We start from the raw sequence: 20,208 nt of genomic DNA, 5'->3' as shown, positions 1-20,208 counted from the left end.
TATGTGTGACAGGTGGGAGCTGCTTGTTGTCCTCCGGCGCCTGTGGCTGTCCCCCGGGTGACTGGGGGCACGGAGGTGGGGGTCGCGAATGTGCGGTTTGGGCTCGGGGTGGGGGGTGCGTGGTGCTGGGGTGGGGGGGATCCCTTGCTTTCTCCCTTCAGGGACACGGCCGCTGTGGCTTGGTGGGCGGGGGGTGTGGGGGCCATGGGCGGGTGAGCGGGTGGGTGCGCATAGGGGCGGGCGGCGTGGTGTTCTTCTGCGTGGCGCTGGCTGGGATTGGCGGGGGGATGCTTGCTCCGGGGTGGGGCGGTCGGGGGGGGGGCTTTGGCCGGGGGCTTGGGGGTGGGGCTGGCGGGGGGCAGGTGGGCAGTCCCTGCTACCTGCTGGTGTCTGGATTGTCTCTGCTTCCTGGCCGGCGGTCGTCTCCCTCCCTCCGGGGTTTCTCCCTTGGCGTGTTGGTGGATGGGCGGGGGGTGGAGTGGTGGCCGGTCTGCGGCGTGGCGGGGGGCTGGGCAGGCGGGGGCATCTGCTTGGGCGCCGGGCGGGGGGCCGCTCCTCTCGTGGGCCCTGTCGTGCGGTGCTTGCTTCTCTGTCCCTCCCTGGCGCCTCTGGCTTGCGTGCTTCGTGGGTGTGGCCGTGCTCCGCTCTATGTGGGGTCCGGAGCTCTTGTGGTTGTCGTGGTGTTGCTTCCTTGCCGGCCGTGGTGGTATGCGGGAGGCGCGTGGGCGCGGTTCCCGCTGTCCTGGTGGCGGTCGGATCTGCCTTGAGGCGTGTGGGGTGGTCCGTGGTGTTTGGCGGTTTGGGGATGGCGCTGTGGACGCTACCTCCGGTGGGGCTCCGGTGTTGGGGGGTGCTGGGGGTATCGCCTCTGGGGGGTTGGGTGGGCCGGACTGGTCATCCTGGCGGGCCGGGTAGGGCCTGTGGTGTGTCCTGCGGCCTGTGGCTCGCCCGAGCCTGGGCTGTGGTGGGTGGCTGGTCGGTCATGTGTCCTTGATCCCCCCCCTGCTCGGTTTGGGCGGCGTTGGGGTGTGGGGCCCCCGTCCTTCCTGTGCCACTGCACCACCTCACATACATATAGGACTTTGGGGGGTGGCCTACGGTCGGGCATGGTTGGGGAGGGGAGCAATTTATTTATTTATTATTTTTTTAATTGCATTATAGACACAATCACACCTTATCACATACATGAGTGGGGCGGGCTGGATTGGGGTGCCTCGTGCCTGTTCCGCGGCACCTGCCCGCCAGGGTCGGCGGTGTGGCCGGGGGCCTGGCCGTGGCGGTGGCTCGCCCGGGGTGGCCTAGCCTGTGGAATGCCTTTGCTGGTTCACCTGCCCTTCCCTGGGGCGGCCCTCTGGGGCCTGTTGATGCTGGGGCTTGTGCCGGGGGTGGCGGCTTGCGGTGCTTCCCCTGGACTGACACGTGCTGCGAGCGCCTCTGCGCTCTTGGGGCGGGTTCGGCAGTCTCCGGGGGGTGGTGCCGGTGCTGTGGGTGGCCCGTGTGCCCCCGCAGGGGCTGGTGGTTGCTGCGCTGTGGCGGCTGTTGGGGCGCCGGGCCGGCTGGTGGGTTGGGGCTTGGTCATGCTTGCGGGTACTGTGGGCCTGGGTGGCGGGGTGGGGGTGGGGAGGCGGGTGCCCTGGGGCCGGGCCTGCTGGGGGGAGTTGTGCACTCCCGGGAGCTTGGGCGTTTGTCGCCGTTGCGCTTTGTGCTCTGCTGGGCCGCTGTCTGTGTCCTCGCCTTCCCCGGTCTGTTTGCGGGCTTGTCGGGGGTGAGGCTCCGGTGCGCGGGTGGTGCGCTGTCGGCTCTGGTGGCATGTGGCTGGTCTGGCTTCTGGTGGTTTGTGGGGTCCGTTGGCTGGTCTGCTGCTGGTCTCGCCTTCTCGGCTCTGGTGCTTGGCCTCCCTGTGGCTTGGGGTGCGGTGCTCCTGCTCCCTCTTTGGGGTTTGCTGGCCTGCGGGTGTCGGTTGGCGCTGTGTGGTGGTTCGCCTGGCTGCTCGCCCGTTTTCCCGCTTTCCTCCTCGCTGGCTCTCCTGTCTGCCTTGTTGGCGGCGTCCTATCGTTGGGAGGGTGTGGCCTGCTGTCTTCTTGCTCTCCGGCGGTCCGCGCTCTCCGCGCCTGGGTTCTGGATTGTATGTCTGGGACCCCGGGGTCCACGGCTCCGCTGCCCCTTGGGTTACCAACGGGGGATAGGGTGAGGCTTCCGTGTGTCGGGCAGTCGACCACTGAGTGTGTGCGTGCGTGTGTGTGCGCGCTTGGCTGCGTAGGCGTGTGTATGTGCGTACGCGTGGGGGCGTAGGGGTGTGTATGTGCGTGCGTGTGGGTGCGTAGGAGTGTGTATGTGCGTGCGTGTGGGTGCGTAGGAGTGTGTATATGCATGCGTGTGTGTACTTTTATTTGTTTACTTATTTTAGTTATTTATTTTTTGGGGGGGGGGCATACAGGGGTTTGCTCCGTGGGGTCGGGTGCTGGGTCATACATCTCTGCCGCCCGTGCCTCCGCCAGGTGGGTGGAGGGTGTGCCTCCTGCATCCCTGGGCGGGACGGCCCTGTGTCGGGGGTTGGGCGGGGGTTGGCCGGGGGCGGGCCGGGCTCCGCTCCCTGGGGGTGGGGGTGGCGGTGGGCGGGGATTGGCACTTCCGGCGCGGGCGGGCTTCTTTCCGGTTGTGGGGGCGTCTCTGGGCCTGCCGGTTTGTGGCCCCCGGTACTAGTCTGCCTTTGTGGGGTGTGATCTCTCGCTGGTCTCAGGGGTTGGCAGTCCTCCGGCCCGCCGGCGCCCTGTCCTTGGCTGGGATTACCTCTCTTTGGCCCCTTGCTGGTCTTCCCAGGGGGGAGGGCTCTCTGGGCTGGCTCTTGGGGCACTGATCTTTGTGCTGCCTGCCCCTGTGGGCCTGGTGGCCTTCTGGCGGCGGGGGCTCGGCCTGGCTATTTGGGGCGGGGCTCTCTGGGAAGTGGAAGGCGGCCCCTTTCCTTTCATGCATTCTCAGTGACAATTACACGCCCACACATTCTTGCACCTTTATATATATGAAGTCTTCCCCTGTACCCCCCTGTACATATGCACACTCACAGTACATACGTACTTCCCCACATTACTCACTGAGCTAACCAGGGTGTTATTATGTTGTTGGTTTTATTACAGCGACGGTGATATCAGCAGTATGACTATAGTTTTTTTTACAATGCTGTGCATTACAGTAATTATCATTCTGTTCACTATCATGGATAATCATTTCATTACTACAATTATGTGTGAGTGTTTCAATGCAGTATTGTCATTGTGATCACTGACATAGTTCATCATTTCATGACTACTATTATGTGTGACTGTTTCAATGCAGTATTATCATTGTGATCACTATCATAGTTCATCATTTCATGACTGCTATTATATGTGATTGTCATTGACAGGATTGTCATTGTGGTTGTTGATATTGTTTTGTCCTTATGTCCTTGTTCGTCTTTATAGTTGTCACAGACATTTATTTGCTGATGTTGTTGTGTATGTTTCTGTTGTTCTGTTCTTGTTGTCACAATTGTTGTTGTTGCTGCTATTGTCCTTGTCTCTTGTCTCTCTTTTTTTTGTCCCCCTCTCATCCCCGCCATCCCAAAAAATCACACCTGCGCTGAATCTGGATCCGATTGGCTGTCCATAAAGACACAGGGCGGTCTTCCACCCAAATTAAGGCCCTTACTGGTGCCGACTGCAGCGCAATAACCATCAGACGGCATCTGCGGGAAAAGGGTTTAAAAAACAAATAAAAAATTCAAAGACCTCGTCTCCAACGCCACAAAACTGCCGCCACAAAAAAGACTTTGCCAGTGAGCATCAAACATGGGACATTGAAAGGTGGAAAAAAGTTTTGTGATGTTTTCTACCCGGCACAGTGGAGGGGGGTCCATCATGATCTGGGGTGCTTTTTCATTCAGTGGAACAGTGGAGTTTCAGGTGGTGCAGAGTTGTCAAACGGCGGCTGCTTACGTGCAGATTTTGCAGCAGGCATCCCTCATGACTGAGGGCCCTCGTCTGTGTGGTAACAGCTGGGTTTTTCAACAGGACAACGCTGCAGTTCACAATGCTCGCTTGACCAAGGACTTCTTCAGGGAGAAGAACATCACTCTTTTGGACCATCCTGCATGTTCCCCTCATTTAAATCCCATAGAGGACATTTGGGGATGGATGGCAAGGGAAGTTTATAAAAATGCCCATCAGTTCCAGACAGTTGATGCCCTTCATGAAGCCATCTTCACCACTTGGAGCAATGTTCCCACTAGCCTCCTGGAAACACTCGCATCAAGCACCAAACCAATTTTTGAAGTGATTAGCAAGAACGGTGGAGGTACTCATTACTGAGTCCGACTAAGAACAATTTTTGTTCTGGTTTGAAGAGTTTTTTGTTATTTTTTGAGCGATGGTCTCCAACTTTTGATCAGCTGATAAACAGCCTATTTCAGTTTAATTGTTGTTTTCAATAAATAACTTTTTCAAAGTGCTTTTTGTCTCACTCCCCCTTCTTGTTTTTGCATATTGTAGCTCTGCTTAAAACCTCATTAAGATCAAAATGTGAAACATGCAAATTCTAGCAATTTTTCAACTGGTTTTAAGAGTTTGATCAGGTCTGTATATACAGTCAATATATATATATATATATATATATATATATATACAGTATATATATTCGCAACAATATAAGATGTGCGATTCAGCAATCATTTGTGGCCCCACAAATTTGAAAATTTTGGTACAAAATTCTTTTAACATTTTCTTTATTTTTGTTTTAAATTGGTTGGTTTTTCTGCAGAAAAACACATCTCACGCAAGTCTATAAGTCGGTGATAATTGATAAAAACGTGATATCTTTTTAAATGTTTATGTCTTTATGCTTTACTGATAATGTTTTTTCATCAAGCGTTGAGATTTCGCTCTTTGTTTTGATATCCTTGAGAGCACCATAGCTGTGTGCTTTGAGATGCAAAACGTTGTTTGGCTATGAACGCACGAGCTTCAAGGTCGAGGCCTCATAACTTGCAGTCAAGTGAACACAAGGTAGTATATGATCATAAGTCGTTACTGGAATTACAGCAGGCAAGCAGTGTGCATCATAGATGCACTAGCCTGAAGACCAGGCTAAAGGCTACACAGTACCTCCGGTTACATCTGTTCATTCATCTTACATTATATTTCATTAGTTTTGTGTACCTATACATTTTAGACTTTAAATGTGTTTAACAAGTGTGTGAGTCATTTAAGGCTGCATTGTGTTGCAAGTGAAGAATGGTCAATGAAGAGAGAAGGGGAGGGTTCTGGAGCTGACTCTAATTTAATAATGTCAATAAAGTCAAGGAGAACGTCAACATCAAGCCAGCAGGAGGATTTAGAGTGGGATCGAGTGAGTCATGTCCACAAAAATTGACATTTTTATGGGTGTATCAGTTATTTGCGGTTTTTGGCCACTTTCTGGTGGTCCCGGAGAGTAACCCCTGCGAGATCTACTGTATTGTTAATTTGTTCACAAATAGGTTTCTTGCCTAAAATCTTGGTCTTGTGTTTTATTCAGATTGGAATCACGATCAGCAAATTAAAAGCAAAATCACAAAATCATCAGTAACGGCCACCCGAGTACATACAGAAGTCAGCCATCGAATGTAAATATTTTAGTTGAATTTAAGGTCTGACGTTTGAAGGAAAATCTGAACGATGATTTCAACCATGCAGCACTTTTCAAGAAGGACAAGCGTGAGATAATCAACATCACACTCCAGCAGCTCGAGGAGACTGACATTTCTACCACTTCATCTTCCTGCAGTCTCCATGGAAACTATCGCTACTGTCCAAACTGTCCAACATATTCAGTTACAGTCTGCTTACGTGGCTTGCAGGATTTCCGGGTCTGAATGCAGAGGAGAAACTGTTTTTTGAAGAAAGTGAGAATTTGAGAATGTGATGTGCACACGAGGCCAAAAAGCAACAATTCCGTCCTTACTGTCAAACATGGAGGTGGAAACATTCTGCTTTGGGGATGTTTCTCTGATCCAAATCCCTCTTGAGATGTGTGCAAGTCTTTTGACCAGCTACAAAAAACTGATCACATCAATAAAGTCAAAATGGCGTTTGAAAATGTGAACCACAAAAGTGAACTGCATCTATCCTGCAACATATTATACAAAACTATTCTTAATTATGAATTAATTTTTTCCAAAAAGTAACGCAATAACTAATTTCCCTTGTAACTATTTTATGGGAAAAAATGACTTTTTCCAAGTAATTTGCCCAACACTGCTTATCACGCATGCATATGTCTTATGTTTTCATCATGGTCATTTTTGCAACATTTCAGTCATGGGTCAGACGCAGAGACAGAGGCAAGATTGGCCAAAAATAATGTCTTTATTACTCATGCTCACAAAGAGCGCAAAAGTTCAGGAGCGAAAATGCAACACGGGAATGAGCAGTTAAAATTAAAAATCCAAAAATGCATTGCTGGTAAAAACCTGCTATCACGAAAGAGATTTGATAAGACAGAAAAGAGAAGGCACAAGCGGAGTGACGCTAAAAAGGGACACTACGCATCAGACAATAACTACAAAACCAGGGGTAAGCGATACTGGAGCATTATAGCTGCTAAATAAGGTGATTGATGAATGAAAGCAGCATTTGAATGTGGTTATATAGAACACAACATAGAGGAATAAGCTGGTGTCTTCCTGCAGGACCCAGTGTGCTTAAGAACCTCACTAATTGCAGGTGTGATTCGTTACTCCGCCCAAAAGTAGGAAGTAACCATAGAAGGTAATGCAAAAGGAAAACCAGTAGAAAGAAAATAAAAAACATGACAGAAAAAACAGAATTTTGAGTACTACATGGAAAAAATACTGTTGTGCTTTGGGTGGATATCGAGGGCGGGTGTTTCTGGTTCTTGGGACATGGACTCTAAACTTGTACGAGAAGCTGAGGAGTTTCGACCAGACAAAGTTGGACTCCCCTCAATCCACAGATCGGGGTTTGCAATCAATGACCTTGAGAGGGTCTGGACCTTGTCCTACTCTGGAGTTGCTACAGGGGAGATGCGGCAAGCTTATTAATAGCTCTGCGGCTCGTTTCCTACGTTATGGAGTCATCCCCGGTGGATGGGAGTGTTACTTGGGGCTGGGGAAAGGGTCCTCACTGTCATTTATGTGCATGCACCAAATGGCAGTTCAGAATACCCAGTCTTCTTGGGATTCCTCAGGTAGGCAGGAAATTGACGGTTCTCCTGGGAAACTTGTTGACTGTGTAACCTGGATATGTGCGATTGGGACGAACGGCCTGACCGATCTCAACCTATGTGGGGTGCGCTAACCACACTTTGTCCATAGCAAACACCACGTTCCAACCAGGACACCTTAGGCCGCAGGTCTATGATTGACTTTGCACGGGGTAATTCAGACACCTCCAGGGCACAGGGCCCAACCGGGAGGAGGCCCCAGGGTAGGCCTAAGACACGCTGGACGGATTATGTTATGTGTCATTCAAACAAAAGTTTGAATTTCAATTTGTATTGAACAACTGTGTTGTAGAACTTAATGTCGTCCTTCTGGATTGTTTCCACTAAAGGGAATACAAATTTTAACAGATCTGACTTTCTTTAAAAAGTATACCCAAAGAAAAGATACCCAATTATCACTATAATCACATGACCATTTGCTCTGAGTCCAAATCCTTTGGCTAGTACTTCCTGCTGCGGTAGTGGTTGATAATGTGTCCTTTAGTCAATGAAATCAGTTGACAAACTGCGAATGCATCGGACTGAGCGCACCTTTAGCTCGTGGTAGCACTGCACAAAGCTGTGGTAGATGAAAGTGATTGGTAGAGCTAGAAGCACGATTCCACTAACCACACACAACCCACCCAGCACGCGACCGGCCACAGTTACTGGGTACATGTCTCCATAGCCCACTGTAGTCATGGAGATGATTACCCACCAGCTGGCAGCGGGAATGCTGGTGTAGTCTTGGTTGCCTCCCTCTAAAAGTTGGGCCAAGGCACTGAATATGGCCATGGCGACAAAGATGAACACCAAAAGCATTACCATCTCGCGATAGCAACGCCGCAGCGTCAGACCGAGCGTTTGCAGGCCGAGGAAGTGACGCGCCAGCTTGATCACCCAGAAGATTCTCATGATGCGCAGCACACGCAGTGTCACGCCGGCCCGCTGGAGCTGGGAATTCTCTCCGGTCAGGAGTGTCACAGTAACGGAGATGTAATAAGGAGTGATGGCCAGCAGGTCAATGATGTTCAGTGGACGCCGCACAAACTCGCATTTGTCCCGAGACACGATGAAACGCACAATACATTCGGCGGTGAACCAACCTATACACACTGCCTCGATGATCCTGCAAACATTCAATCACAGAGAGAAGAGAGAGAAAAATTCAAATTAGACAGAGAAAATATGGGGAGACTGATCAATCAGATAGACTTCAGCCTGGTTTATGCATTTGTGTCAAGACTTTGCAGTAATGCGGACATAAAGTCTGTGATTGGTTAGGTTTTAGTATATTATTTACTATGAATACACATATCGTTCCGACGGCATCAGCCCACCTTTACAAACCTTCTCCTCCAATTTCAGGTCAACATTTACAATTCAATTAACTGTTGCTACATATGAGTTTCAGCTCCAGTCGCACTCTCCGTCACTCTTTAGTCACCATTGTTCACTAACGACGGAGGGACGCTAACAAGCTAAATAGTCAACACGTGTCATGGTTGCTCACTAGTTGACTTAGTGGAGAACACTGCCCCTTGTGTTCAGATGGAGATTGGCATGGCACACACTAAAACACGGGTGTCAAACTCAATCGGCTAAGACTCAAAGACTACTTTCGGTTGTGGGCCGAACTGGACATTACCCCTCCCAACCCACCCCCAAACTCCGTATTTTTATTTTTATTTACCCTGAAATAGTCAACACTTGTATGTTTCTGCACATTGAAAGTATTAAAACCTTCTTGTCCTTTTAACCAACATCATTGGCGAATGAAGCACATATGCATCATCAGTGCACACGCAGATGCTCATTTGAAGTTGCAAACATGACAGGACGTGCCCCAATAATCCAGCCTGTAAAAATGCTAGTTAGTATGGTCCGATTTTGAGAAAATGTTTCATTAGCACCGACGATTAGATGAGTAAGCAGCCTACACACCACCCGCAATCCCCATGGTTGCATTTACAGCAGGGGTCTCAAACTCAATTTCACTGGGGGCCAGTGAAGGTAGAGTCTGGGTGAGGCTGGGCCGCATCAAGTATTAGGAGCAGGGCTGGGAATCTCAGGGTACCTCACGATACAATACAATTCACAATACATCCATGTGATAACACCACTGTTAGTTCGGTGTTGGTGTTTACTTGCCCCTGTAAGTATGTAAGTAACACTGAGCTTGCCCGGATGTTGCGGGCTGCAGTTACGCTGCTCTTTGATGTCCAGTCGTGGGCCGCAAAATACAATTTGGTGGGCCGCAAATGGCCCACGGGCCGCCAGTTTGAGACCCCTGATTTACAGATTGGGACAAAATGCGCATGACAGCTTGTGAATGTGTTTTCATGTGGACATTTTTTTTAAACTTCATTAGTGTGGATGGACATTTTTTTTACATGGGAGTGGGGGAAACGTGCATTTTTTTGTGCTTGAAATGTAAAATTTCTGATAGTCTGTGGATACATGACTGTGGTTGTTTTGGCGTGGTTGTTTGTTCCAATAAAGTGGCTGCTGACCGACCACCTCTTTGTCATTCTCTCAATGTCTGAGCAAAAGCTACAGGATTCAATCCATGAGATGTGAAACCCAGAAGAGTTTGCAGCTGTGGAATGAGCAGATTACACATTTCCCAGCATGCTTTGCTGTGGTTAAAATGATCATTTTTGACCTCTTTAAGGTGTTGTTTTGTACAGACAGGGTGTAATAGTTAAAGTGTTGTTGTGTTTAGTCATGTACAGTTGAATTATTTAGACTTTTGGTCTGAATCTGGCACCCTTATTAAGCATGGATGTGAATTTTGTGCTATATACAATATTGTTTCCACTTTTAAAATTCTGCCAGAGGAGTAGTTTATACCGGAGGAATTGCTTAATCACACAGATGGCTGTAAGCACTTTGGTTGATAAGGTCTGTGAGGGGGGCCAACTCAATGTGATTATGAATTTGCACATTCCCTAATCAAATACAGGGCAGACACCGAAGATGAGGCTGCCCCTGGTTTCTGTTCTTGGCTTTGTGCACAAGCCATGCCTATCGTCTGAGTGCACCCACTGAGTTGGATCAAGGTGCATGCCAGTTAAACAATGAAATACTTGTACATCCTCAATCTGGAGGAGTGGGGGCGTGCATGAGCCGAAAGGTGCTTGCCACTGCCGACCTTCCATAGGGTAAGTCAAAGTCAAATGAATTAAAGATAGTTTTATGCTCTGCTGAATGAATGAATGAATATGAATGCCAAGATGGAGGGTTATATACTGTATGCAAGCTCACCAGAAGGTTATCAGACTTTTACACCAAAGTATCAGAACTTTTCCTGGAGGGTTTCGTGGATGGGGTGCATGGACTTCCTATACAAAGAAAAGCCCATGAAAGTCAACACCGACTTTTTGATGAACAAAAGAACACGGTGGGCTGGGATTTGATGAGTTGATTGACAAAGCCTGGTTGTCGACATAGACGGGTTCCACTGTATGACAAAATTTCATTCAACTCCAAGTGTTATGCAACTTTGGATATAATTTTAATGAATACACTAATTGTACTACCTCCGGGGCAAAACAGCAAAGGCTTAAGTACGCTACATCGCAGTCATGACGCCTACTGACCAGCGTCAGTAGAGGTAGAACTTGTTATAGCTTATTTTTGCCATAGCTTTTCAGTGGATGCTGAGCAGGTGACTTGCAATTCTCTGCCAAAACAGTAGGGGCAGTGTTTTCCTGAGAGTGAGCAACGACAACTCTAATCTACTATTTAACTTGCTCAGTATTAATAATGAACATTGGTGACTAATCCAGACTGTTGTTGGAGCTGGAACTCATCTTGCTGAAACAACCGTCGCTATTATTTGCACTCCTCAATTTGCACCATTGGTGGGGTTTTCAGTGCATTCATGTGAGAGAAAAAAACAAAAAAATGTGTACAGTGGAACCTTGGTTAGCGTACGCCCGTTTTTTTGGTTAACATCCAAAATGTTGCCTCGGTTTGCAAACGTTTTCCGGTTAGTGTATAACAGCGGTCACCAACGTTTTTTCTTGTGAGAACTACTTTTAGAAAATGAAAACGGCCACGAAGCTACTCATTTTTGTAGAAATGATTTTCATACCTTATTTCAACCCAAACAGATCAAATATGCTTGTTTTACCAAAACATTCACAAAATGCTGGTATCCACAACTCACATTTTACGTTTCAGAATACATTTCTTTCTAGTGTTCTCACATTATTAACTGAAAACCTGAGAAAAGCAGGCTTGCGGGCACCTCATGTGGTCGTGGGGGGCCGCCTGGTGCCCGCGGGCACCACGTTGGTGACCCCTGGTGTATAATATGGCGCCCGTCTTGTCGTGTTATTAATACACTGTGTGAATCCAAATCTCCTGTTAATGTATTTTCATCACAAAACGTCCTTGTTAGCAGACTACTAGCCTGCTAACACATGGAAACAAGAACATTTTTGGCTTACTTTTTATTGAGATTTCCTGCTGTGCTGAGGCTGACAGTTTGTCACGCAGCTGAACTGTATATCAAATATCAACATCACTGATGTGTTGTTAGACACAGCCTACAGTACCTGTGTTCATCCAGTGTCTCAGCAGCCTTCCACTCTGGTAAGGTGCTTGCACACAGCATCACCATGGAAATGAGGACAAAAAGCACAGACACAAAGGCCAGGATTTGTGCCGCCACTGAGGATGTGGGTTCCTCAAAAGTCCTCCTCATCCTCTCCAGCCAGCGATCCTGAGGCTCTTCGGGGTCCTGTGGCTCCTCTTCGGGGAAAAAGTGAACAAAGCAGTCTGACAGACGTTCGTCCAGCCGCCGCTGGCAGCACAGTTGCAAATCTGCACTCTCAAGGCCCCAGTAGAGCATCTCATTATAGAAGGACAGTTCACACATGTGCGGGACAAAGCGTAATTTGCCATGCTGCAGGTACAGCATAATGAAGCTGAAAGCCTCAGAGTGGCGGTCAAAGAAAAACTCGTTTCTGTCACGGTCGTAGTCATCGCAGAGCTCCAGCAACTCGCTCTCTGACACGCAGCGATACAGACGGCTCAGCCTGCTCAGCGGGAGATGCTTCATCAGCTCCACCGAGAAGGAAAACCTGCGACCGCCAACGTTGAGGGTGCACAGACTGCTTCCAAACTTCATCTTCTGTTAAAGGTTGTGTCCAAACAGTGTCCTCCTGTGTTTAAATAACTCTAAACTCCATCTTGTCTGTTGATGATAGTTAAAGATTGTTAATTATTCCTATGTCTTCGGTTGGAACTGTTCCTCATTGCTCCGTTTTGTCGTCTTCTTGCTTGCTTTAGAAGAAATAAGAGAAGAAAAAAGTGACCAAGTTACCAATGAACAACAAAAGCAAATACACACCTTTGAAGTAGGGACAGTAATTTGACACCAGTTCCTCTCAAGTGAAGTGTACCAAAACTCAGTATCATAATGCCACCAGTGCTGACGTAAACGGTCGTAACCGTACCAAAAAACGACCTTAACACGCCAACAGCAGTGCTCATTTCCTGCGCCATATTCTTAAAAACATTTCTCTGTTGCTACCCACACCGAAAACACAACACTTCCTTATTATCTCATTATTTATGGCCTTTAAGATCCTGCCGGTCGAAGTTCCAAGGTAGCCTCATCGTTGAGCGTAATACGTGGTGACGCAACTTCTTATACTGCCGTTTAAAACATGGTTTGAATGCACACAGCGAGGCACATGTCAGCTGTCAGACATCGAAGCACGCTTGATTGCAGCACACGGAACGCCAAAACGCCATCACGTTCGCCAGACAGAGCACAAAACTCCATGAGATGAATGGTAGAAGTTGCACTTTAAAAAAGAAACGTGAGTTTGCAATTGCATAATCAACCTGGTTTGGCCAAGGCTCGAACCAGGGTCCTTCGGAATGAGAGTAGACTGTCAAATCGACAACAAGTGTGGTTCTTAAAGTTCAGGGAGTGATGTTTACCATCATATGTGTGTCCAAACTTTTTCCAGCGAGGGCCATGTACTGAAAAATGAAAGCATGCAAGGGCCATTTTGATATTTTGTAAAGCAACACAGAGATTTGCTAAGAAGCTATAAATGGCTAAAAAAATGCATTTCATCTTTGTAGTATCGGTGAAATGTCACTAAAAATGAAGTTTTTTCCATAATAATACGAGTTTATTCTTTTAAAAATGCAACTTTTGTTTTTCATTCGATTATGACATTTTTTCTTAATATTTTGACTTTATTCCCATAAAATTACAGCTGTTTTTTCAATTTTTTTTTTATTTTTCAACTATTTCATTTCAGCTTTCCTCTTGTAAATTTTCTCCTTATATCTTTTAACAAGAATGTATTTTTTCTTAATTTCAACATTGTTGCTAAAATGATATTTTTCCTCATTTTAGAAGTTTATTCTCAAAAAATGGCAACTTTTCGCTCATTAGAAAACTATTTTTTCCTCTTAATATTTTCACGTTACTCTGGTCAAATTTCTGCTGTTGAGTTTTTGGGGATCATTTTCTAAATATTTACATTTTTTTCTCCTAATATTTTGACTTTATCCCCATGTTATAAATTTCCCCCCCAACCTAAGTTTCCAAAAATTACAACTTTATTCATTGTTTTTGACTTAATTTAAAAAAAACTTTTTTCTTTAATATTTCAACTTCATGCTACTAAAATGGCATTTTTCCTCATACTGTTACTTTATTCTTATGACTTATTATGACTTTTTTTTCCTTGGTATATTACAACTCTTTTCTAAATATTTTGACTTTTGATTGATTTCCCCATTTTTGCTGCTCTTGGTTTTTTTTCTCGAGTTTCCTTGTTAAATTCCATTTTTAGACTGTGCTGCGGGCCGATAAAATCACAGCCGCGCGTGTGTGTGTTTGTGTGGGAACATTTATGTTTATTTAAAATAATAGTGTTGGTTTAATGTGTCCATCCATCCATCTATTTTCTTACGCTTATCATTTTCTTCCCGGTCGCCAGCCACCTCTTCCTGTTCCAACAGGAGGACACCAAGGCCAGATGTGAGACATTCCCTCAAGTGTGTCCAAGGTCTGCCCCGGGCCTAAACCCAGCTGGGCAGGCCTCACCCTATATCTCTTAGGATGAGTCCAGCCACCCTTTCAGCCGCTTGTAGCAGCAATCTCGATCTTTCGGTCACGACCCAAAACTCATCGACTGGTAAATTGAGAGCTTTGCCTTCCGACTCAGCTCTCTCTTCACAGCGATGGTACAGAATGCAGTTGCTGAGCTGATCAGCCTGTTCTGACGCTCCAACCTTGCAAACCACACTGAGTTTGATTGTGAATCGTTGGGCGTGAGTAAAACGTGTGTTTGTGAGGTTTTGGCACAATTTTAACTCCATACCAGAGATACTTATACTCCTCCACTTCCACACTTTTCTGACTGAGAACAATAGCCTCAGATTTAATTGCTTTAAATAGTGAGCTGGTTAAATTACATTTTATTTGGCAAATCGATTGGCAAATTTATTGTCATTAAATGCTTTGTGTTTTTATTAGGGCTCTCAAATGATTACAAATTTTAATCAGATTCATCACAGTTTTTAAATGAATTAATAATGGTTAATCACTATTAGCGACTCTGTCTGAAATATGACCATTTTTACTGTATTTAATGAAGAGAAAAATAAATGACAGGACAGGATTATATATATTTGTATGTACTAACAAGCTCCTCATCAATTGAATATGCCAATCAAGCTAAAAGATACCACACAAGTCTACAAATCTATTTGTCTAACAGTAGTAGAACATTTGAATCACACTTTAAACTGTGTTACTCTGAGCTATGAGGGGTTGCGTTCAAAGACATCACGTACTTTAAGGTAAATATACTTTTTATCAGTGTATTTTCCAGCATACTTAAATGTCACAAATTTTACATCCGAATAAACAGCTACAAAGTGAGTGATAAGGATATCCACTTCATGTGTTTCTTTATCTTCCTGTTTATTTACACACGCACACACGCACACACGCACTCACGCATTATAAAGCCGTTATTGTGATGTTCGGAGTGTCCCTGAATGCATCTCGCATTCTTGTAACGACAATGAGAAAGTGTGGTTCCCAGGATGAAGGGACGAGAGGCGTGTGTGAGTTGGCATACATACAGTATTGTTGGAATTGTACTGCTGTTGATGTGTTCAGGTCAGAATGAAGTTAGAAAAGAGCATCAGACTCTGTGTGACTGTGTGGGGACCCTCCACTGTGGATCAGTCTGCCGTCATAACAGTGAGGCCTGTTTGCTCTCGTGCAGTGATAATTACACTAAAAAAAAGTAACACATTTAATGAAATAAATTAGTTACCGCCGTTAACACGTTATTTTCGACAGCCCTCGTTTTTATATTGAATAAATGTACAAAACGCCAGCCTCCTCCAGTTCATTCTGGAAACTTGGTTTTAACTGTTTCAACTTGAGAAAGGTTTTCAATTTTAAACGTACTGTTTCGGGCATGGTTTAAGCAGTGGCACCATTTGCCAAGTACTGATTCGGCACCAGTATCTGATAATATGTAAACGATACCCAACCCTATGATGAACTGTTGAACTGAGCAGAAATATGAATTTGAGCACAAATAATTACATTTGAATCATGATTTTTCCAGGGTAAAATTATTATTACTATTTTGTTATAATTTACATGTTTAAATACCCCCAAATATTTGCTGAAACAGTTTCACCTGGACCGGACCCTTTTTGTAGCCATCAACAAGCTCCAGGCATAATTCTGCTTGGCTATTTGAACACTCTTATTTGCAAAATTGGTAGAGTTTATGGAGACTAGAGTATTATTAATTTCCTGGAATGGACCTGGCTTTGCAGCATTGTCCACAAATGTTTTTTTGGGTTGACGTTAGGGCTTTGGGAAGGCCAGTCCTGAAGCTTAATGTTAGCCTGCTTTATCCATTCCGAAACAGTTTGGATGTTTATTTGCGATCATTGTCCTGTTGCTTGTTTAGCAGTTGATTTGAGGTGAACTGGAAGAATTTGGAGGTAGTCCCCCTTCTTCATAGTCCCATCATGTTTGTGTAGTGCACCAGCACCACCATGATTGGCAGATCATTGTTCTTAGGTGTGATTTCCTCACCTTGACTCCTCCAAACATACTGCTTGTCACTGTAGGAAAAAAAAGCTCAATCTTTGTCTCATCTGCCATCAAACATTTCTCCAAAAGACATCTGGCTCGTCCATGTTGTCTGCTGCGAATTTTAGTTTAGCTCAAAGGTGTCATTTTGGTTGATCCTTCATTCACTGAGGAGGCTCCTTTCCATCATGGACGAGCAGCATTATCCAATGCACAGCAGCAGTTTCAGTGGCAGATTACTGTCACATTAAGCACATTTTTCCTTCACGCCATGCGGCTTTTCAACACAACAGAGGGGGAGCGATGAAAACACACACAGGACTGGAGATATCACCTTATTATGTATTATTGCACTGCAAAATTTGACGTAATCTGGTCTGTATTTACTTATTTATTTATTCTTATTCTATTTGCTTTTTTTATTGTCTCTCATGTCTTGCCTTGTTTATTTTGTGATAGATATTTTTGTGATAGACTATAGATAGATAGATGGATAGATAGATTCTTAGCACTCTCAGTCAGCTGTGATGTAAAACTTGCTCCACCGTTGTTTTAACAGCGTTTAAAAATACCGATTTGTCACTGGTATCGGATAATATGTAAACAATACCCAACCATAGTAATAATACAGTCAGCCCAAATAAAAACTTTACATCTTTGAGGATAAAATCACAACCTCATTAAAAAAACATAGACCCATGTAACATGTATTAGTGTCCCAAACACAATATTTCAGCAATAACCAAATAAAACGGAATCAGTTGACTTCATGTCGAAGATGCCCATCTTTAATCGGAGCAGGATTATTCTCAAACTTACCTAATAACAGCATTTGGGAAGTCGGTCTTCACAAAAGTGCAGCAGGGACATCCTCCTCATGAAAAGAAAGGTGTCCTCCTAAAGCACTCTCAAGCCAGGCCTGCATTATGAAACTTAATGTGTTCAACCGATCAGACTGAAAACCAGCAAGTAGCGCATCTTCTTCTAGCTCCTCATCCTCCTCTCACTGCTTCAGTCTGAAGAGGAAGAGTGTCTGATGAGTCGCTCTGAGCAGATGAATTGCCATCAAAGCGACTCTGGGAGTGAGACACTTGTCCTCCTACACCTCCTCATCCACTTCCTTTCCTTCTTAAGCTTCCATCTTCATTGATCTCTCGTCTGATGCCACACACTTGTATTTCATTCTTTTTGTGGTGCATCAAATTCATGATTGAATCATTATTACACAATGTTACACCAAACCATGGCAAGAATGAATCATCCACTCAATTCAATAAGAGTGGATCCTCAGGAAATGGTGCCCCCTTTTGGAAGTTTCTATAGGATGAACTGCACTGGAAGGTAGAAAAGAGACTGATGGAAATGTGTTGAACCAAAAAACTGGGGCTGAAATGGTACATCATCACGGTTTGACACGGACCTTGGTTTTAAGGTCGTGGTTGGGTTCATTCTGAGTTATGAAGTTTTGCGTAAACAGCTTTTATAGTTTTAAAAATGAAACAGACTGCGAACTGCTCAGTTGTCGTCACCAATCTGTGAACAAAATCGGACGAAAACCGAAACGTATGGAAACTGAGGCAATTACTTCCATAAGAAATCATTTCAATCCAATTAATCCGTTCCATTTTATAGAGTTCCGTGGGGGGGCAGTAAACAAACCACCTATGAAGAAGAAAAGAAGATAAAATGAGCGAGATAATTATTCAATTTGACTACTTTTGCAGCTGCAACATGTCAAGCAAACAATTTACTTAAATAAAAGCTCAGTAACTTTTTCCACGTTGATAATTTAAGTAAATATTACAAGGGTCATTCTCATGTAAACTAGACATCATTCTCGAGTAAGCTCTACTTGCTTTTTTAAGAATGATTTAAAAGAAACATCGTAAGTAACATTTACTAGCATATTGCTTTACCTCATAAAACTTCACTTAAAAATGTGTTGTTATTTTTACTTAGGCTGTGCTTGCAAATTAACTTTTTTTAAAACTTTTAAATTATTATTACTTTTTTCAAGTAACCCCTCCTGCCTATTAAACACATCCGACAGAAATGTCTTATTTAACATAAACCGTAATATCCAGAAACTTTCAACCGAGCATTGCAGCTAATTTATGACCATGTCTAATCTCGCAACGTCTCCTATGCTTCAGAAATACCACTAATCATTTAAATACTGTGCCGCTCCCAAGTCAGTAGCTCATTCTGTAGCAGTAACCAATCATAAGGGAGCTCTCAAGGAAGTTGTCACACTATCGGAAATCGCAGGAGGTCATTACTCAATATAACATGGTGCCATCTTACAAAGAACGCTAAAATCATCACACAGCAAATTAACACTCAAATAGTAATAATAATATAGGTTACAAGACAAGTACCAAATACGGGTTTAAAATAACAAACAACAGCTAGTTTAACTTTTACCCACAATGCATGAGTCCCAGCAGAGCAGGTCATTGGCCAATGGCAGCCATGAGTGCCCAGCAGCCATGCCTGACGGGCCACCAGAGGGCGCTCACGAGTGCCGCTGATGTCACCATATGAACTTTTTTTAGGAGATTTTACTTGGTATTCTCAAAATGTGCTGCCACTGATCCTACTTAAGTAAATGTTACTAAAGTATCATTATTCAAATGTACATTACTAAAACAACATACAGTTTTCCCTCACTATATTGCAGTTAATCTTTTGCGGATTAGCTGTTTCGAGGATTTTTTAAGTGCAATTTAGCTTTTTTTTAACAGCATATGAACCCGCTTTGTGTTCTGCATCCTTGTGGTGTATTAGAGCGACCTAGCCGTGCTCCATTGTATGTGTCTGTTATTGTATTTACTACTGCTACCAGTAGAGGGTGTTGTATACTCATGTTGAAGACGTGTGCAGCTCACACGCCACAACAGTCTTTATTAGCTAAGGCTGTAGACCATTGTCAATCAGTCTCCTTTTTTTCCGTCACTAGCAAACTAGCTAACTGTGTGAGCTGCTTGCTAAACGCCAATAAACAATAGAAGAGAAGAAAAAGCAGCTAACCGGCTAAATTAATCTTTGGTTCAAGGAGTAGGACGAGGAGGAGGACGACGGCAGGAGCAATATGTTTGAACAAGGATACAAAAACGCTACAGCTACTTAATTTGTTGTGTCCAACCTACAGTAGTAGATTGATCATTAAAATTCAAACAAAAACTTGAACTTTGCAAGTGTTTAAAATGTGAGAAAATGTTCATGCCAAAAGTGTATAAAGTGTATTGTGAGGGGTTTTACAGCCTTGAAACATTTATAACTGTAAACAAATAAAGTTGTCTACTTCACGGATTTCACTCTGCGGGATATTTTGGGAACCGATCCACCGCGATAAACGAGGGAACACTGTACAATTTACTACCTAAGTAAACACATTAATATTACAAAGATTTTTAAAAGAAATACAAGGGTCAGGCAAAATGATCTGACACATTTGTAGGTTAAATAAAAGGCAAATAAAGTAAAGAAACAAAAAAGTGTTTTTATTTTCAGAAAGTACATATAATGCCATTTTTTTCATATAATGCCATTTTGCTTTGTTTCGTTATAATGCTGTGTTTCGTTTCTTTTTCGGTTGCTGCCATGAATTGGACTGGTGAGCATCGCGCTTTCATTGTGGAAACGTTTATCAAAACAAACGAATCTGTAACTGCAACACAACGAGCGTTCCGTTTGCCCTTCAATCTTGGCAGACATGATCCCGTACCAGCTCCAAACACGATCTCGTTACGGGTTACCAACTTAAGAGCTACTGAGTGTGTGGACAATAATGGATCCCATTTGAGTGATTTAATTTTTAAAACATAATGAAACAGAATGGCATTATATGTACTTTTTGAAAATAA

The 20,208-nt window shown here is 44.6% G+C and overlaps 2 protein-coding genes across 3 annotated transcripts in view; one reads left to right on the top strand and one right to left on the bottom strand.

Moving 5' to 3' along the window:
• Positions 1 to 6,370: 6,370 nt before the first annotated feature.
• On the bottom strand, positions 6,371 to 17,401 carry LOC129174217 (potassium voltage-gated channel subfamily G member 3-like). Of its 2 annotated transcripts, none has more exons than XM_054765959.1 (3): positions 17,162 to 17,401; positions 11,802 to 12,531; positions 6,371 to 8,365 (listed from the first exon to the last, which is right to left on the bottom strand). In XM_054765959.1, exons 2-3 carry the CDS (start codon positions 12,374 to 12,376, stop codon positions 7,738 to 7,740), a joined length of 1,203 nt encoding a protein of 400 aa, XP_054621934.1. In that variant the 5' UTR covers positions 12,377 to 12,531; positions 17,162 to 17,401; the 3' UTR covers positions 6,371 to 7,737. The 2 variants fall into 2 exon arrangements, with proteins under 2 accessions (XP_054621934.1, XP_054621935.1); XM_054765960.1 differs by having other exon boundaries at positions 11,802 to 12,527.
• ubr2 (ubiquitin protein ligase E3 component n-recognin 2) overlaps positions 15,294 to 20,208 on the top strand; it is a 62,136-nt gene continuing 57,221 nt past the window's right edge. Inside the window, exon 1 of the mRNA XM_054765953.1 lies at positions 15,294 to 15,348. Within this exon, the coding sequence (XP_054621928.1) occupies positions 15,328 to 15,348 (21 nt within the window). The 5' untranslated portion in view covers positions 15,294 to 15,327. The remainder of the gene's footprint in view (positions 15,349 to 20,208) is intronic.

Source organism: Dunckerocampus dactyliophorus, chromosome 21 (assembly GCF_027744805.1).
Source record: "Dunckerocampus dactyliophorus isolate RoL2022-P2 chromosome 21, RoL_Ddac_1.1, whole genome shotgun sequence".
NCBI classification, from domain to species: domain Eukaryota; kingdom Metazoa; phylum Chordata; class Actinopteri; order Syngnathiformes; family Syngnathidae; genus Dunckerocampus; species Dunckerocampus dactyliophorus.
Note: the sequence above shows the minus strand (reverse complement) of the source record. Positions and strands in the feature narration are given on the sequence as shown.

Coding starts and splice junctions, on each gene's coding strand:
- LOC129174217 (XM_054765959.1), bottom strand. CDS start 12,376: ATGAAGTTTGGAAGCAGTCTGTGCACCCTCAACGTTGGCGGTCGCAGG. Junction 8,366..11,801: donor GAGACACTGGATGAACACAG/GTACTGTAGGCT, acceptor GAATGTTTGCAG/GATCATCGAGGCAGTGTGTA.